Source organism: Cheilinus undulatus, linkage group 3 (assembly GCF_018320785.1).
Source record: "Cheilinus undulatus linkage group 3, ASM1832078v1, whole genome shotgun sequence".
In the NCBI taxonomy this organism is placed as follows: Eukaryota; Metazoa; Chordata; class Actinopteri; order Labriformes; family Labridae; genus Cheilinus; species Cheilinus undulatus.
Window position 1 is genome coordinate 39,360,668 of NC_054867.1, and position 17,890 is coordinate 39,378,557.

Sequence of the window (17,890 nt, forward strand, 5' to 3'; positions counted from 1 at the left end):
GTTGGTTTTAAACCAATACATCAATTTTTAATCACAATTACAGCCTGTTTTCTTTTAACTTCCTTTCTCAATATATATGTTGTCTTCTTTCTACTATCTTCTTTTATTCATTTAATTTTTTTTTTTAATAGCGTTAATGTCTATTAGGAGTAAGTTGTAAGGAGAGACATGCTTATTTTTACTCTAAGATCATTTAAAAAATAACTAAACCCCCATGTAGGCTGCCATTGTTGTGAAATGTTCTCTGGGTAGTGATGTGTTATAGTTGCATTTTCGTCTTCCAGTGGAGTGTCATCTTTTACCGTTTTAATTTTAATGCGAGTGAAGTTTTTGTGAAGAGGATAAAGAGTTACTGTAATGTGAGTAAAATCAGTGAGATGTAAAAAGAACAATGCAGCCATATGACATGACTAGCCAGGGCGAATTACATAACAATGGCTGCCTACGTGTGACTGTTATTTAAATTTTCTCAGCGTGTAAAAAACTAGTGTGCTCCTTGTACGACATACATATAAAAGACGGTTATGTTAATCAAATAAGGTCAATATGTCGTAGTTGACAGAGCTCCTTTAATGCTGTGTCATTTTTTTCCCTGTTTAATAAACATTAATCTTTTCATCAAGCATAAACTCGGTAGTTAAAACAAGAAAAATGACATTTTAGCTTCGTTACAGAAATTAATTAGCTTGTGTTAGAAACATAGTTGGCCACCGGGGCTTTATTGTGAAAGTCCAAACAGGAAGTTTAAATTCTCGTCTCGAGGAGCTTGACCGCCTTTCTTCGTTCTCAGGGTTCCGTGAGAGCCGTTTGCCCCACCCCACCTCTTCAACGCTATCTATCTCAATGTACAATTCTGAGAGAAAAAAGGGGGCAAAAATAATTCAGAGTAACGCCGCAAAGAAACGATTCTCGTCCCCTCCGCCGGTTCAGTGGAGCAGACGCGGCCTCTCGGTGGTTAAAAACAAACGTCTCGCCGTTGGATCAGTGATTGAAAACACCGCGGTATGTTCATGTATCATGCACATGTAACCGTAATCTACCATACGGATTCAAAGGGAATACAAAAAGCTGAGGGACTTGACAGCGGGCTGTAACGTTACCTGCGCCAAACGGGGGAAATAACGGAGGAATTTCCACCAATATCACCTGGATATCGCGTTATATTCAAGGACATCCAACTGCCAAACACCGCCTTCGCTCGCCCAGAGAAGCTTCCCGATGTGAGGAGAAATACAAATTAACGTAACAGAGAGAAAAAGGACGGAGAAGGGGCCTTTTTGGGTCTGGGCAAACCCTCCGAAAAAGAAGCAAGCAACATCATCTGTTGACCGGGGGAGGAAATACATTTGACATCGACTAAAAAGAGGATATTATCGATAACAACGACAACCCCTCCTTCCTAAAAACGGTGTATAATGTGACGGATTTGTGATAGAGAAAGAAGCCCCGGTGTAGCCTGATGATTCACATGCCGTCATTTTAAGAGGAAATATTTATTTTTTATTTTTTTCACCCGCTCTCTGCTTCATGGTGGAAGGATTGCTAACATATCGTAGCTATTTAACCTAAAATATCTATTTAAAGGTGGCAGAAAAGAAGAAAAATAGGGCTTTGGTTGTGAGTGGAAATGAATTGAGAGGCAGTGTGAGATATCTGCCGAAGATGGGCTCCGGAGGAGACATTTGCTAAGAAATTTAAGCATAAAAGCGTGGAAATATATACGTTTTAGAAAGCAGCCGTGTCGATTTTAACGCCTGTAAGGAAATAGGACCACCATTCACGTACATCGCAAGGCTGGTAATCTCACATCCACTCTCATATCAATGTTGATGACTTCATTGCGGATTTACAGTGAAAAACACAAGAACCAAGCGTCTGAGAGGGCGGCATCGTTGCTCTGCTCCTTTCTGAGGGATCTCTTGTTGATAAATCGCCAGTAAATAGCCACATCCATCCTTACATTCACGTCTCCAAAAGCCTGGTGGAGCCTGACATTTTTGAAAATCTGTGTCAGCTGCATCTGGCAACATAAATGTCACCCATTTTGAGCCAGGTGTTCCTCTGCTGGTCCAGTCTAGGAATTTTGGATTGATTGATTTTTTTTTTTCTTCTGATCAACACCCTCCCTCCTTCCTCCTTCCCACCCTCCCTACACCCAGCCACCAAACATCCACCCACCCACCTACCCTCCTTGCCTGCCTGCCTGCCTGCCTGCTTGCCTGCCTCCCCCCCTTGAACCTATCACTGGGTTTTTGGGAAAAGATGGGCTGTCTTGGCAATAGTAAGACTGAAGACCAACGAAATGAGGAGAAGGCACAGAGGGAAGCCAACAAAAAGATAGAGAAGCAGCTCCAAAAAGACAAACAGATATACCGGGCCACTCACCGGCTACTACTATTAGGTAGGTCTTCTAAAATCCATCCTTTTAAATGTATATTTTCACCATTTTGAGCTTGAAAATTGTACAATGATTGCATCTGTTCAAACAAAATGTTCATATTCTGACACATCTCTGCTATTAATATCCATGTTTCACCACATAAAACAAGCATTGTATGATGTCACCATGCGACCATATTTACAGTGTTTTACACAGGCCTGTCTCCTGCACTCATGGCTCATTATAGAGCATTATTACAGAACATGTGAGCCACACAGGACAGCCCGTTTGTGCAGCATTGAGAGGCCACAAAAAGGCCTCTTTGCTTGCTTTTTCCGTTTCTCCACACAAGATGGTCAACATTTCGGATGTTTTTGTGAAGATCCCACACTGTTTTTAATTCAGTAAAGTCACTTCTGGCTTTATCATCCAGGCCTCCATGTCACGATACAAGTCTGAACCTCAAGGCCAGGGCTAGTATCCTGCTAAGCCTCTAAGAGCAAATTAGGATTACTATTAGGATTACTAGCTAGCTTCCCTTGAATCACTGTCCCGTTCATTCTAATCTGAAATTGATCCGAGATTTGAACACTTACACTCAGGCGTTATAAAGCAGGCCTGTAGCCCAGATCCTTGTGTCCAGGCTAAGAGACGTTATGGCCTGGTTTCTTCCATTTCTAGTCAGGTAGGTAGGGCATATGTAGACACAGATTTACCATGTCAGAATTATGGAAAATTAAACTGTATTGATTGATAATAGTGTTAATTAAGAACATTTTTGATTTGTCATCAACAATTTAATGCTAAGACAATATTGTAAGCATTTTGTAGCTATACCAAATCTTCCTTGATGCTGGAAGCCCTTCACTTATTCAGCAGCATTAAAGCTAAAATACTCATATTTCAGAAAAACATAGGACGTTGTAAAATTCTTTAGGTTGTTTAGTTTTTACTTGTTGGACTTACCTCTTCTGCTTTAGGGCAATTTTTTTTACCACCTTTATCATGCAGCAGTTATTTTGATGCCACCACCTGTGAATTTAAGCCGTTAACATTTCTTTTTGATGGAATCTCTTACAACTGAGACATCTTCAACATGACAAGGGACCTCATTTGCTTTTCCTGCATGGGTTCAGTGCAGAAAAGGCATGCAAACACTAGTTTAATCATCAAAATAGCTTTTATTTATCAGATTAGCATGTAAGACCTTTATGAATTGTAAGTGTAGCAGTCAGCTCAACACATTTTTTTCTTAAATTGGTCAGAGCAAAGCTATGAAAGTTCAGATATGGTATGGTGTCAGAAGAACTTTACGACTTCCTACCACTGAGTAGAATAAGCCAACAGGATGCAGACTCACCTGCACCTTTTGATCAGTCATTTTGTTCCCTTCATGTCTCTGTTTGTCCTTTAGTGTTGCATATAGCTTTAAATAGATATAAGAGTTGTAGGTGCAAGGACGATGCTGACAAAAAAAAAGCCTAAGGTTACAGTAACTCATGGATTATCTTCATGTTTTTTCTCTTTTACTTTGTCTTTAACCGGCCTGGTCTTCTATCAACATATAGATCCCCTAACATTGCTGGATCCTTTAATCAGTGACACACTTAAACCATTTCAACTAAATCCAGGATATTTGCTGGCACTATGTAAAGTCGCTCTATCAAGTTTTGATGCACATTTTCTGACTTACTTTATCTTTTGTCATCTCTCTCTGCTTTAAGGGGCCGGTGAATCCGGGAAAAGCACGATAGTCAAGCAGATGCGAATATTGCACGTAAATGGCTTCAATGCAGAGTAAGTGTTTCCTCCATGTTTTATTATGTATCTCTGTTATCAAGCACACATACACTTACAGCATTTTTAATCACTACACTTTTGAGTCTAATTAAGGATATCAAACAATATTTAGGTCTAGTGGCTGCTTACATCATCTGATATTAAAATATTTGTCGGAGAAATACCTGAAATGATGTTTTGGGGAAGATTATTGGAGTATAACAAATAGAAGGAATGACCTCAAGTGGTGCTAATGTCATGCAGGTAAAGGTCTGTTGGTCCACTTTACTTGGACATCAGGTAATTGAATAATAGCATATGTTTTAAAAGACACGAATATGATACATTCTATTGTTCCAATAAACACAAACAATACTTGGGTGGGCCACCCAGGTATACTTACAGACACCCATGCATATTTTTGGACTTTTTTTGTTTTACTTGTATGATATTATCTTCTTTGTGTGCCAGGGAGTCATCCACTAATACATTCCTCTTGTAAATGCACTGATCGAGGTGCCACATCTTATGTTAAAAATCTTAACTTTTTTCATCATGTTCTTGCTTCTGATACTATTCTGCACTCTAGGGTGATGGTTGCAATAGGCTGCCTCATCAACATTACGCCTTCACACATGCAGTTCATCTGCTATGATTGTGGACTACCACCAAGTGGAACCTTTCAAAAGGCTAGTGATGTTATCTGTGCATTTTTATATAACATACTGCTGATGAATATGCTCAAAAGACCAGACACATAAAAAATAAAAAGTACAGAATGAGGCATGTACGGGATGGTCATCCCTACTGTGGGAACCACTGTTGTATTGGACTTGAACTGCTGCATACACACAGCACTCACAAATGAAAAAAACATTATGTAATTTGCAAGAATTTGCAGGAAAACCAGGCAGCTTTATGTAAGATTTGGGCAGGAATTACCTCCTCTATATGCAAGTAAATTAAGTTGTACATGCAGCTTTTAGGTCTCAGCTAAATAACACAATACTAGAACTAAAATAAACATGAAGAAAATCATTTGACTGAAAAAGGTTTTAAAACTCCCAGAGTTATTAATGAAGCAAAAATGTTCAATTTCTCCGGTTTTGGCCTCTCAAATGTCAAGATTTTCCATTTTTAGAGTGTTTAAATCTCATATTGTCAAATGGTTTCACAGTAAATTAAGTTTCTTTGGGGTTTGAAGTTGTCATCAGACAAAATTAGACACTTGAAGAGCATGTGATGGGTAGTTTTTCTTCACTCCTTTTCCTCTTTTTATAGACTAACTAATCCAATCCATCAATCCAGTGATAGTTTTGGGATTAATCATCAAGCCTTGGTGATTGATGGGCTAAATCATAGGCCTTGTCCTCACATTATCCTACACAACAAATGCAGACAACCAATTAAGTATACAAGGGCAAGAAAAAAGAGAAAAATGCACAATTCTTGTAGTTAAGAATTGAATTTAGAATTAGTGTATTGTACATTTTTGATTTGCTTTGTGTGTAAATAATACAAGCAGCACTAGTACAAAGTAGAATATGAGTGTTTGTGCCTTGATCTGTAAAGCAGACTTTCAGGACGTCCAAAAGTAGGGCTTTTTTCTTCAACCAAAAAGAAAATTCACATTTTCTCTTGTTTTTTAACAAAAGAACTTATGTGAATTTGTGGACATGAAAGGATCTGAATTGGTTAAAAATGTTTGCTTGTTAGCTATAATCAAATGTTTCCTTATTCCACTGGCGTATCATTTATAAATAAAACTTTCAAATTAAAACGTATTGATATCTCTAGTGCAAGCTTTTGTGATGTTTTAGAGTAAATACTGAAAAGTTAGTGTGACACAAGAAGAGAGCTTTTATCTGTTTCAGGTTTTTCATGGAAACATTGCCCTGGGTGTTTTCAAACCACCCCGTCTTGTGAATGTCATAAAAGTCAATCCCAAATTGATGCAATGGAAACTAAAGTCACATTTTTCTCTTCTTAATCATGGGTTTCCTAAGAGGGATATTGGGGTAGGAGCATCATCATGTGCTTATTTTTGGGTCAGGTCAAACAGATGCTCCTCACAGACACAGACGCTGTGGTGTCAGGACAAACCCACTGTCAGCCGTCGCTCATTTAGATCTGAGGGTTTGTTTCTGTCTTTGTGCCGCAGAGATTCGCCCTGCTGGGCGTCCCCTCAGGGTGCAGGACAGTGCCAGTGTCAGTCAGTACAGGGTGGTAGGAAGTGATTAAAATCAGTTTTTATCAGAGTATCCAGATGTAAGGATTCTCTGTCTCTCTTTTTATTGTACTGTAGTTTCTGTGAATAAAATAAAGGATGAAGAGAAGTGGGAAGCTCTCTGTAGCTGTTTTATGAAGTTCAATCGCCTCTTACTGTCGAGGAAGTAATCAGATTGATGGGGTTTCGCTTCTTGTTTTTCAGGTAATTTAGATTTAAAAGTAAATCTTAAATGTGAGAACTATTTGTGATAGATCAGTTTGATCAAACTTATATCAATGAAACAAAGCTTTCTTTACTTTCTTTTTGTTTTTTGGCATTGATACCAACACTAATTATTTCCTTATGTAATCATTTGGTGTTTTAAATGTGAAAAAATCTTACAAGTGTCACAGTTACTCATAGCCAGAACTGGACACACATCGGTTGATTGATAATCATCACTTTTATTTATTTTTTTAATAATTTGTAATGTGAATTTGTAAAGTATAGAAGCATTTAATAGTTTATTGCTTCCTCTGCTTTAAATAACTTATTGTATACCCAACCAAAATGCTTGTCTCTGCCCCATGTGCTTTTATTCTGAAATTCTGCTTGTCATATATGAAGTTAGGTATTTCCAGAGCTCTGCTATGGACCATAAAATCTGAAAAAAAAGTTTTTATCATTTGTAGATTTGAAGTGATCTATGAGCTTGGATTGAGTTTCGCTGGATTTGGATTATGGGACCCCTTATCAATGCAGCAAGGCTCTTTTTGTTCAAATATTATGATCAAGAGAATACAGGTGAGCTTAAAATGGGAAGTGACATGGCTTGGCAGTTTGTCAGTAGTCTGGCGGATGCGTAAATTGTGGCTGCTGTCTTAGTTAGATCTTGACATGGTTTACAACTTCTAGTAATGTATGGCATAGTACTTATAGACCTTATAAGATACAGGGATACAGAGTGGATATCAGTTTTAAATGAATACTTTTTTACCCTATAATAGTAATATTTGTAGTGCACATTTTATACACAGAAAGTTTGAAATGCTTGAAATGTCACTAGTAGCCTGTAAATAATTTATAAAGCATTAAACAGCAGTTTTCCACAGTAATGTGTCATTTGTAACAGAAGCCCTGAATGTGCTAATGCTAGCGCTACTGGACACCGATTTACAGTTTAAAATGCTGCCCTGTTTATGGGTGACTTTCAACTGAACGAGGAGTTTAAAACAGAGTATGGCCCTTGAATGTGTTGTCTGATGAGCATATTTTGATATTTTAATGAAATGCTAAACAAAGTGATACTCATGTGGACAGCTACATGGACATCAAGGCTTTTGCTTTATGCTCCATTCAGTCTTTACAAGTCTCTCTTTTTTGTGAATGACTTAGCTTTTTGACAAATTTGCTGACGCTTGTGTCAAGGAAGTTAATTCTATTCTGTCCAAAATACACCTCAAATGTACTTACTGACTAAAATGCACAGTAGCCTAATGTCAACAGTGGCACTTCTGGTAATAATAATGATTATAAGGAGAAAACACAGATGCCAAGGTGGGGCCGTTTGACTTTCAACAATAACGTTAACTCTTGTTAAGTTTGAACAGAATTATACGACTTACAGCTTCCAAAGTTAACATCTTTGTCAATGGATAAATGGTTAACAGAGTGAAATTTTAATCGACTAAGCCCACCTTTTGTCATCGACCAATTAGACAACATTTGCCAGAACTGTGGTGAAAAAGGGAACTAACTGGACCAAAAAGTAACAACTTCAGTTTATCAATTTATGCAGAAGTAATGGGACCTCAGATAACTCAATCTTTCCTTTAAGCAAATTTTGTGCCTTTTTTGGTCTGAAAATATAGCTTAATGAAATTACTCAGTCTCTTATAAAAACAGTCATATTGTTTTCTTAATCAGTCTTTTTTAGGTATTCAGTTAAAATATTGAGCAAGTCCACATTGTGTCTTTCAAACCATAAAAAGACATTTAAATGTTCTCCAACTGTTAGCATTTAAAGGTTGAAAGTCCAAGAAACATCCCAGATTAGAGTTACTAGTATTCTTAGTTACAGCAGACTGCAGGGTAAAATAGTGTGTGTTTTTTTTAACAAATCTTTTAACTGGTATTCGTTTGTCAAGGCTGATCATGATACCAATTATTCCTAAGTTATTGGACAGATCCCTAGTATTATAATCTATAAGCATTAATATTAAAATGAGATTTTAGTAAGCCTTTAGTTTCAGTAGTTTAATTTCTTGATTTACAGCATTTGATAGAACATAAACCTGCCGTTGAATAATTCTAGGCTTCTTCATTACTCAAGACTAAAGATGGATGTTTACAACAGCAGTAGAGTGGAGGTTTTGTCTCTAAAGATGGCTCAATTTTTACACCTCAAATTTTTATTAACAATTACAGCTCAGATTTTTCTCTTTCGTAGGTGGAGCAATACCACAGCATAGAAATACTAATACAAGTATAAGTCTTACATTCAAAACCTTACTCATGTAATTATGACAAACAAAATACACTTTTTACAAAATTGACTTTCATCATAACACAGGATTATATCTACTGTTGCATTAATGTGTTCATCATGTAATTGTTCTAGATAGTGAAGACTGAGCTTCGTTAGATTGATTCAGATTGTGACTGTGGAGAGTAAAAACAGCCAGAGGGTAGGAGACACCTCACAGGGGAGCTTAGGTTGCAGACTTTTTAATTAATTGATTTTATCGGGTATTGGCTAATCAAAATGCCAATAATTGGTCAACCCCAAGAAGAACAACTCCTTCATCAAAAAATATATTCATACATGCTTTAAATTCAAACTCCTCCTACTCTTTTGAGCTCAAGTCTTCAATCACCCTTGATTGGGATTCTGTATTGGCCTAAATCTCTCAATATATCACGGTACATAGAGTAGGATTCTTTCTGTTGTGATTAAACTTGAAACATTTTTAAAACTTTTACTCTCCCATTCCATTAAAGAAAAGTTACAATCTCTATTATTTTAACAGAATGATAGACTAGTCTCCATATCTGCTGTCATATTAAATACTTGAAAGCCTGCCAGACCCCATCAACCATGGCACATTTAAAGTCACTTAAATCACCTTTCATCCCCATTCTGGTGCTTGGTTTGAACTTCACCACATCGTCTTGACTGTACCCACAAAGGCTGAGCAGCTGATCGAAATCAAGATTAAATCGCAAATTTTCAGATTGCAGAAGGTGCAATACTTCTTTGACCTGAAATGTGTCAAAATACGAGTTTATTAAAATGTTTTTACAGCTGAGAAAAAAATATTGCACTTCATAACATGCAGACTTTCAAGTGTCATTTTTTCTAGAATACGTTGTAAAAAATCCTACTTTCCTTACTTTGTATTTTTATTTATTTTTCTAAATAAAAATGAGATGCTATAAAAAATATCATTCCCTTCAATGCAATAATTCATATTGCATTTGCCATAATAATTGATCAATTGAATGGGTGTACCTAATGAATTGATCAGTGAAACTTTGCCATCATATTTAGGCAGTTGGGCAGAGTGCAGGGGTTTGAGTTTGAGAACAGAAATGTCCCAAAACGGTGTGACTTGGATGTCTATTTTTTGGTTGCTGTGGTATAAAACAGGTACATATATATCATTTGGTTATTACTAGTATCATTTTGAAGTAAAATACTCTAGTATCATGACAGCATTAGTTTTGATAAAGTCAGTACTGTCTGCAAAGGGATATTAAGTTGTTTTTTTTTTAACTAGCAATTGTTAAAACTGTGTGAATAACAAAGCAACATGTGTAAGAAATGTGACTGTAATATTAATGCAGTCTAAAAAGTCCAAATATCTACATTTGTCTTTAACACAGCCCCTTTTACATCCCACGTCATAGCTCAGCTTTTTGAGCTATAAGTTTGAAGGATTAAACTTTGATGAATAGATGTCTAAAACCAAACCTCGGCACGTAAACTGTCATTAAGATATTGCAGCAGTATCACCCATTAAACTAAAGTTTCTAAAGGGATGTATAGATGGTGCTGATTAGAGCCTCTACTGCTGTAATGTGAGCACATATGCTGCACAGGGAACTCAAACATGAACCATGTGGGTTTGTAAAAGCTCAGTATTGTTCTGATAAACAAAGATATTTTTCCACTGGTCATTCACAAGAAATCACACCATGCAGGTACCTGATTGTGTAAGCAGCACTTAACCTCAGGTTGATTCATTTTGGGGAATTTCAGTATCAAATCTGACATTTCACTTGTCACATTTTTTAAAGAATTTCACTCTCACTTTGGCTGGTTTCTGAAATACCTGCATGACTCTAAGACTTTTACTATTGCTATCAGTGACAGCAACAAACTGAAGAAAACAGGGCCATGCTAGGGCTGGGCGATAAAAACCAATAATCCTATCTTTATATATGTGTTTTTTTTTTTCTTTTGCTAAATGGCATTACACTGTATATATGCTCATATTTTTTTTCTGTAAACAAGCTACTAAAACTAAGTTTGTTCTAAAGGAAATCCACATTGGCCAAATGCTACGTGTCACACAGGTTCTCACATTACCAGCCAGCTGCATAATATTAACACACGTGAAAATGACACAAGATAAAGATGACATAAATGCTCCTTTTAATAGCATTTAAAAAAACCAAGAATCAACATTTAGATAGACATTTAAAATAGATAATCTCATAGTATGAGTTTTCTTAAAGTGAACCTTTTTTAGTGAGAGTTGGGCTGTGTGCTACTTAGTATTATATTGATATCGGCTGATATGAACATTTCTGCAGTTATTTACAACCAATAAATCGCCTGTTAATATCGGCCTTTATCCACTGAAAATACTGGCCTCCACAACTTTGTGGAGTTTTATGCAGGACCAAGAGAGCCATATCAGATGAGGTCTTTTTCTTTGTTTATCCTCATTTTTAATCTTAAAGTGTTTTTTAAGGACCATAGTTCTTCATAGTTCTTCTTCACGTATTACGATATGTTTTAGGTCTGAACTATGTATTTAAATATTAGTATCAATATAAATAATCAGCATATCAGCTATTGGCAAAATCCAATATTGTTCTTCCCTAGCTGAGAGCCACCTCGTTTATCCTCATTTACCATATCAGTTTTATCTAGAGATGCACAATATTTGCTTATATTCCTGAACTTGATTTTACCGATACCAGTTGATTTCAATCTGGACAAGGTTCTGCCTTAAAGTCCTTAAAATTAATGCTTGTCTTATAAGGTAAGGTAAAGGACGGGCAGTGTTTTTCAAATATACAGTCATTAGTATTAATACGTTGGCTGTAGTGTATCTGAAAACTGCTTGCTAACCACCATTAAATGACAAAAGAAGAAGAAAGCAGTGATGTCTGGTGACATAACCGAAGTGCTAAGAAACGAAATTCCATCTTTTAACTCAAGAAACAATGTGTTTTCCTGAATATTACCAATATAAGTTAAAAATAAATCCATTTGGTTCCAATCTGGGGTCTGTGACCCCAAACCCAAGGTAAGAACCAAACCGTGAACTCTGTGAACCCGTTACACCCCTGATGTTTTGTTCCTCCATGTGGGTTCTGGTGGGCTTAGCTTTTCTGAGAGGGGAACCACTGAGTTAAATTATCTATTTACTCTTGGTGTTTTTAGGTAAAAAAAAAAAAAAAAGATCATTTCTTGTGTTAAAATTAGCACAAAGGAATTCTCAATCTATCAGCCTGTTAACGGAAATTTCCATTATGTGTTAGCATCAAGCTAACATACATAGGTGCATCTCCCAGTCCAATCTTTTGTATTCAATCTTTCTTAAAAGTGACTTTCAAATAGTAATTTTCTCTGAAGTGCAGAACCTTTACTGCAGGTCTGTTCAGCCTGTAAATCTGCTGTGTTTTATATCTGCCAATAATCTACTTTTTAAGCTATAATCTGCTGATACTAATATTATTCTCATAATAGGGTGCATCTGTAATATCAATGATTCTTTTGCACAATACATCTTGGTTGAAGATACACTTAATATGTCTTAAAAACGTGATGTATTACCCAGCACCAGGCCATTCTGAAACTATGACTTAACCAAAAATGTAAGCATTAGGGAGAATTTCATGCTGTTTGCTAATAGTTTGGATTCATTTTTTACACATATGGAAAGTCTTAGTCAAAACTGAACACTAAACACATCTTGTGAATGTGTACAAGTTACATTTTTCTTTTTATAAATGTGTTAACAAAGAAATGCCACATAACAATCTTAAACCAAAGCCACTGGTGCTAACACAAAATATACTTTTTTTTAAACACATATTGTCCAATAATACATTTATCTTTCAACTTTACTTGATAAAAATATCTTCAAAAAATACAGCTATGTGTATTGAATTTAGGCTTTTTCAGTTCGTCACTGAATTGTTTTCTTTCTTTGAATAAAGTTTATTTGAAATGTCCTAACTGAAGTTGGTGATGCTCCTTTTATTTCCGATCTGCCTTTGTGTGAGCTAAAAAAACTCAACATGACCCTGTCTTTGTTCTTTACAGGGAGAAAAAGCAGAAAATCAATGATATTAAAAACAACATTAAAGAGGCTATAGAGGTGAGTAACCAACCTTTCCACTTGCTTTGACCCAGTTCTTCATCAGTAATCTTTGGCATGTTGTGGGTTGAGATTAGTTGCAGTGTGACTGCAAACCAATGTTAGGAGAATTTTTACCTCTACATTTTTCATATCAGAGTTAAGTATCTCAGTATCGAAGCTGAAATGATCATTAACTATTACTACCATACTACAAGGCAATACAAGGACTTTGCTATAAGTTTGATTAAATTCTTTGATAGGATTTTAAAGCTACATTTTTCTTTTCAAAATCAATGTCTTGCATTCAAATAAATCTATTGATTTGATGAAGATTCAAAGATCACATTGTTGTGCAGTATTGTTTATAGTTTTCTTCTTCTGTGCTCTCCATCCAGACGATCGTGGCTGCGATGGCGGTGCTCACACCACCATGCCAGTTAGCCTGCCCTGCAAACCAATGCCGAATCGATTATGTCCTGAACCAAGTCAACCAGAAGGACTTTGAGTTTCCTTCAGTAAGTTCTCCCTCGTCTCTTTATTTCTGATTATCATGTTGTTGACTTGATTTTTCTCCTCTTCTAACCATGCAACCGAGCAAGCTCTCAGTCAAGACATTATCTGAGGTTAACAAAATATAACGCCAGTGAATGGAATACATTGGCGGACCCTAACAGTTCTCTGAAAATATCTTAAAGCGAATGATTGGGTACTTAAAGTTATAGATAATTTATGTTTTCTTAAGGTAATTCTACGCTGACACCGTCCATAGCACTTCTTGTGACGGGGTTGTCTCAGAAACACTTTTGAGTAACTCAAGTATAAATGCCCTAATTATTAGACATATTCCCCAAAATGTCTTGTAGGATAAAATGGTAAGATTTTATGTTTTTCTTACCCCAATGATCAACTTTAATGTAAGATGAAACAACAGATATCAACAAATTTGGTAAACACTTCCACTAACTTGTAAGCTTGACCTGAGTTGATTTGTTTTCCGGGGTCAAAGATCGAGATGATTATGACCAAACATCTGTCTTGTCTGGGTAAATGAAAATATCACAGCGATGCAGTGAGGTAAATCTATGACATCTGGGTTAATTACACAATTATTTCAGCAGAGAGAGTGGCAACTGTAGCATGCAATAGTACTCTTCTTTCAACATCGTTTTTTTTTTGTACTAGATAAGATCTAAAGCAATTAGTTTATTCTTTTCACAATGAAGTACAGGAAAGTGTTTGGCAAAAAGTAAAAAAATAATGAAATTCCTTAAACAACTGGCTTAAGCTACTAGGCTGTCGGATTTAAGGCATTAAGCGGGACACGGTTAAGGTCTGAAATTTAAGCTTTGTCTGTTTTGATCACATTGATGTTGTGTCATTCTGTTGTTGTAGGTACACCTTAGTTAAGCTGCTGTAGCATGGCAGCAATTGGATACTACTTCCCGTAGCACCTCCCCTATGTTAACAGCTATGAAAAATAAGGACAGTAGGAGCATTCAGCAGAAATATGCACCTTGTCAATCAATCAGTTTTACTTTTTACTATTCTCTTTAGCTATTGTTATTTTACAAGTTATTTTGTTCCATATCATACCTGCACTCCTGCATACTTTTTAAAGTATAACAGAGTCAAACTGTATTTTTCAGAATTAGCCCTTTGAAGCTGTTCCTACCTTTTAGTCTAGGTTTCAGACTACACTGATACAGCAGTGAAGCACTTATTTAAATAGTAAATCTAAAAATATTTGTTCCATTTATTTAATTTACAAATAAAGATACTGATAAGAATCACATCAACATGGAGTTCAACATTTTTAAAAAGCAAAACAACTTGATTTTAGACATAAAGTTAATAATATAATTAGTTGTAGTTAGCTATTGAAATTCAGCGATTAATCACGGTTTTGATCAAGTTTTATTAATCATTTAACAGCCCTTGTATTATCATATGATGTGCTAGTGCTGGGCAATTATTTAAGTTTCAATTTCAATCAGAAATTTTGGTTCCAGTGATTAAAAAAACAAAATATTGTGAGTGAACAGTTTAGGATTTGTCTTGTGGTGAAAGTTTCAGTGTCTGTTGTTCTACTTTGGCCATAAAAGTAGTAGTTTTTGTTGATGAGTTGTTATTATATCATTATTTGATATATTTGTTTTTTTCTCTTTCTTATTTAGTTTCATTTATCGCTTTTTTTTTTTCAGAGTAAGTTTGAACAATGCATGTGTTGCAGATGTTGTGAAATCAACAAGAAATCCTCATCATAATTTACAATCATGATGTTAATACCAGTCAAAATAATTGCGATTTTTATTTTTGCCATAATCGAGCAGTCTGTGAGATGTTTGAATGTCAGGCATGTTGCTTATCAAAACAAGAATAGAATAGATAGAATAGATAGTAGGATAGATTGACAGTGAAAATTATTATGAAATATTTCCATTATAAACTTTTTTAAAATCAAGAATTAAAAATGCTGCAAATCTTAGTCCTAGCTTGTTTTGTTTGTCTAATGTTTGGAAGTGATTAAGCTTCAGTTTCTAAATATCTAGATTTTTTTTAGATGTCTTGTCATCTGTCAAAACTGTTCTCAGATTCTTATTCTAAGTGCTCGTCTCCGTCATAGAGGATCAGATGTAGCTGCTGAATGCTGCAGATCTCCTGGTTAGTAGCTCTGGAGGTGAGTTAGTTCCTCGTACAGTGGCTCGGCGTGTTCGCTCGCTGATTCAGTAATTAGCAGGTGTGCCTCTGCTCGGGAGGCAGTGAATTGAATGAGCCTCTCACCTGAGAGATCCACACCGCCTATTAGCACTGATTGTCTGTAATAACCCTAAATGTGTCCGGAGGGACCTGTCCTCCAGAAACACACAGACTCAGGGGGTTCCTACCTGCGCTGCAGTCTGCTCCCATCGGCCTGTTAGGCACTCAGTGCAGGTCCTGCTGCTGGGTCACATATCTGTTTACTCAAGGCCTTAGGATGTATTTTTTTAATATCATAGATTAGTTTATCTAAAATGTGTGATAGTATGCTCACTTGATAGCAAATAATATTCATCCTAACACTGCAAGATGTTTACATGTAATGCTTGAGATCTGGTATCTCCAAGTGATAAAAATCAAGGTTGAAATATCCATGCACCAAAATTGTCTTGAATTTTAATCATGTATAACACTCAGTCCCTTGGTTCCATTGGTTATCCAGTTGGCCACTTATCAAAACAGGTAATAAGACAAAGTAATGCTGTACTTTTTGTTCATATATCATCAAAAATCTTCGAATCAAATTAGCATATTTCAGTTTGATTAGGCTTAAATGTGTGATGTATGGCAAAAATTCAACAGTATAAATTTGATTAATTATTGATATTTTCAGTCATTTTTTAATTCAATCTTTATTTAACAAAAACATTTTAAAAACTTTGTTGAGAGGAAAAATCTTTTTTTCAAGAGTCTCCTCTTGCAGGCAGCAACAGTTAGTTGCCAAAAAGTGAGCAGCCATACTCAGAAAACATAATACAAGATGAATAATCAAAAATTCAATAAGAGATACAAGATAACAAATTTAAACAGCAAATACTTAGGCAATTTGTAAATTAACCAGAGCATCTGCAGCCAAATGTGTATACCTCAGACTCCACACCAAGGGAGCAGCAAACTTAGTGACTGTAATGTATTTGCATTCCTTCAAATGTTAAATTTACAGCATACCCACTTAATTCATGTCAGATCATCCCTCTGAAAAAAAGAGGAATAATACAAGAATGTCCTTTTTATGCCAGCTTAATAGCTCTTTGGCTGTTTGCTGATATGGAAAAGTTTCATGTAGAGGAAGAAGAAGAACACCGTGTCTTCCCTGTTTTTTTTCCCAGCATGATCACTTCAGTGTTTATACTGGTTGTTTCCAGTGACGAGTGTGTGTATTTGTGTGTAAGCAAAAAGAAGTCTCCTGATATTGTCTCTGTTACTTCACGGCAAATTTATCATGAGGGCCGGTCTGCAGCTGACCCTGCCCTCAGGCTGTGGGTCGGTCTGTAGACTTCCACTGAAGACCTGCAGGGTCTTTGTGGAGGGAGAGCCCAGAGCCCAGTTCTGACTCTGCTATGTATCACTGAGTCTGGTTATTTCCGTGTTGGCTGTCATGTGGTGTCAGAGTCTTCGGAGCATAATTAGTATTTAAAAAAACGTTTTAAAAAAAAAAGCATTTGGCTTTGTTTTCACTGATTCTTCCTATTCAATCAAACTCGTGGTTAAGATTCAGTCAACTATCTGAAGCTCGGCCTCTTCTCCAGCTCCTCCTCCTCCTCCTCCTGTGCTCTCCCCCCGCCTGCCCTCAGGGCCGACTGGAAACCAGTCAGACTGGTTGACTCTGCCTTTAGCAGAGGAGGAAGAGAGAGAGAAAGAGAGAACAAGCACAAGGCTTCAATCAAAGCTCTGTGCTTGTTTCTTGATTTCCTTTCAAGCGTCATATCTGATCAGTATCAATCTGTCAATCAATTAAACTTTATTTACATAGCACTTATTGGACAAATTCAGCTGCAGTTCAAAATGCTCTACGTGAGAACAGAAAAGGGGATTGACAGAAGGTAAGATGTTAAAAAATGATTTTGAGGCTAGTGCAGACTAATAGAATTCAATGAAATGTCACTAAAACAAAATATAATTAATAAAAATATTAATAAATGACAAATATAAGAGCTACCATGAAACATTAAAAACTTTATTGAATATGATGAAAAAATATTAAAAAGGTAAAAAAGTCTAAAATAATAGTAGGTTAGACTGAGGTTTTCATGATGTTAAGAAGTAAATAAAACTACTATAAAGTTTAAACGTTAGAATGTGAATTTCAAAGTAGAGTAGGGAAAAATTATGTAATTTTGGAGAAAATTCCTGAATTGTTAATGGACAACATGTGTCTGATTTAAG

The 17,890-nt window shown here is 36.1% G+C and overlaps 1 protein-coding gene across 1 annotated transcript in view; it reads left to right on the forward strand.

Annotated features, from left to right (window-relative positions):
* The first annotated feature begins 797 nt into the window (after nucleotides 1-797).
* The window catches only part of gnas (GNAS complex locus), a 55,250-nt gene continuing 38,157 nt past the window's right edge, over nucleotides 798-17,890 (forward strand). Inside the window, exons 1-4 of the mRNA XM_041782829.1 lie at nucleotides 798-2,401; nucleotides 4,105-4,177; nucleotides 12,931-12,985; nucleotides 13,363-13,482. Of these exons, the coding sequence (XP_041638763.1) occupies nucleotides 2,263-2,401; nucleotides 4,105-4,177; nucleotides 12,931-12,985; nucleotides 13,363-13,482 (387 nt within the window). The 5' untranslated portion in view covers nucleotides 798-2,262. The remainder of the gene's footprint in view (nucleotides 2,402-4,104; nucleotides 4,178-12,930; nucleotides 12,986-13,362; nucleotides 13,483-17,890) is intronic.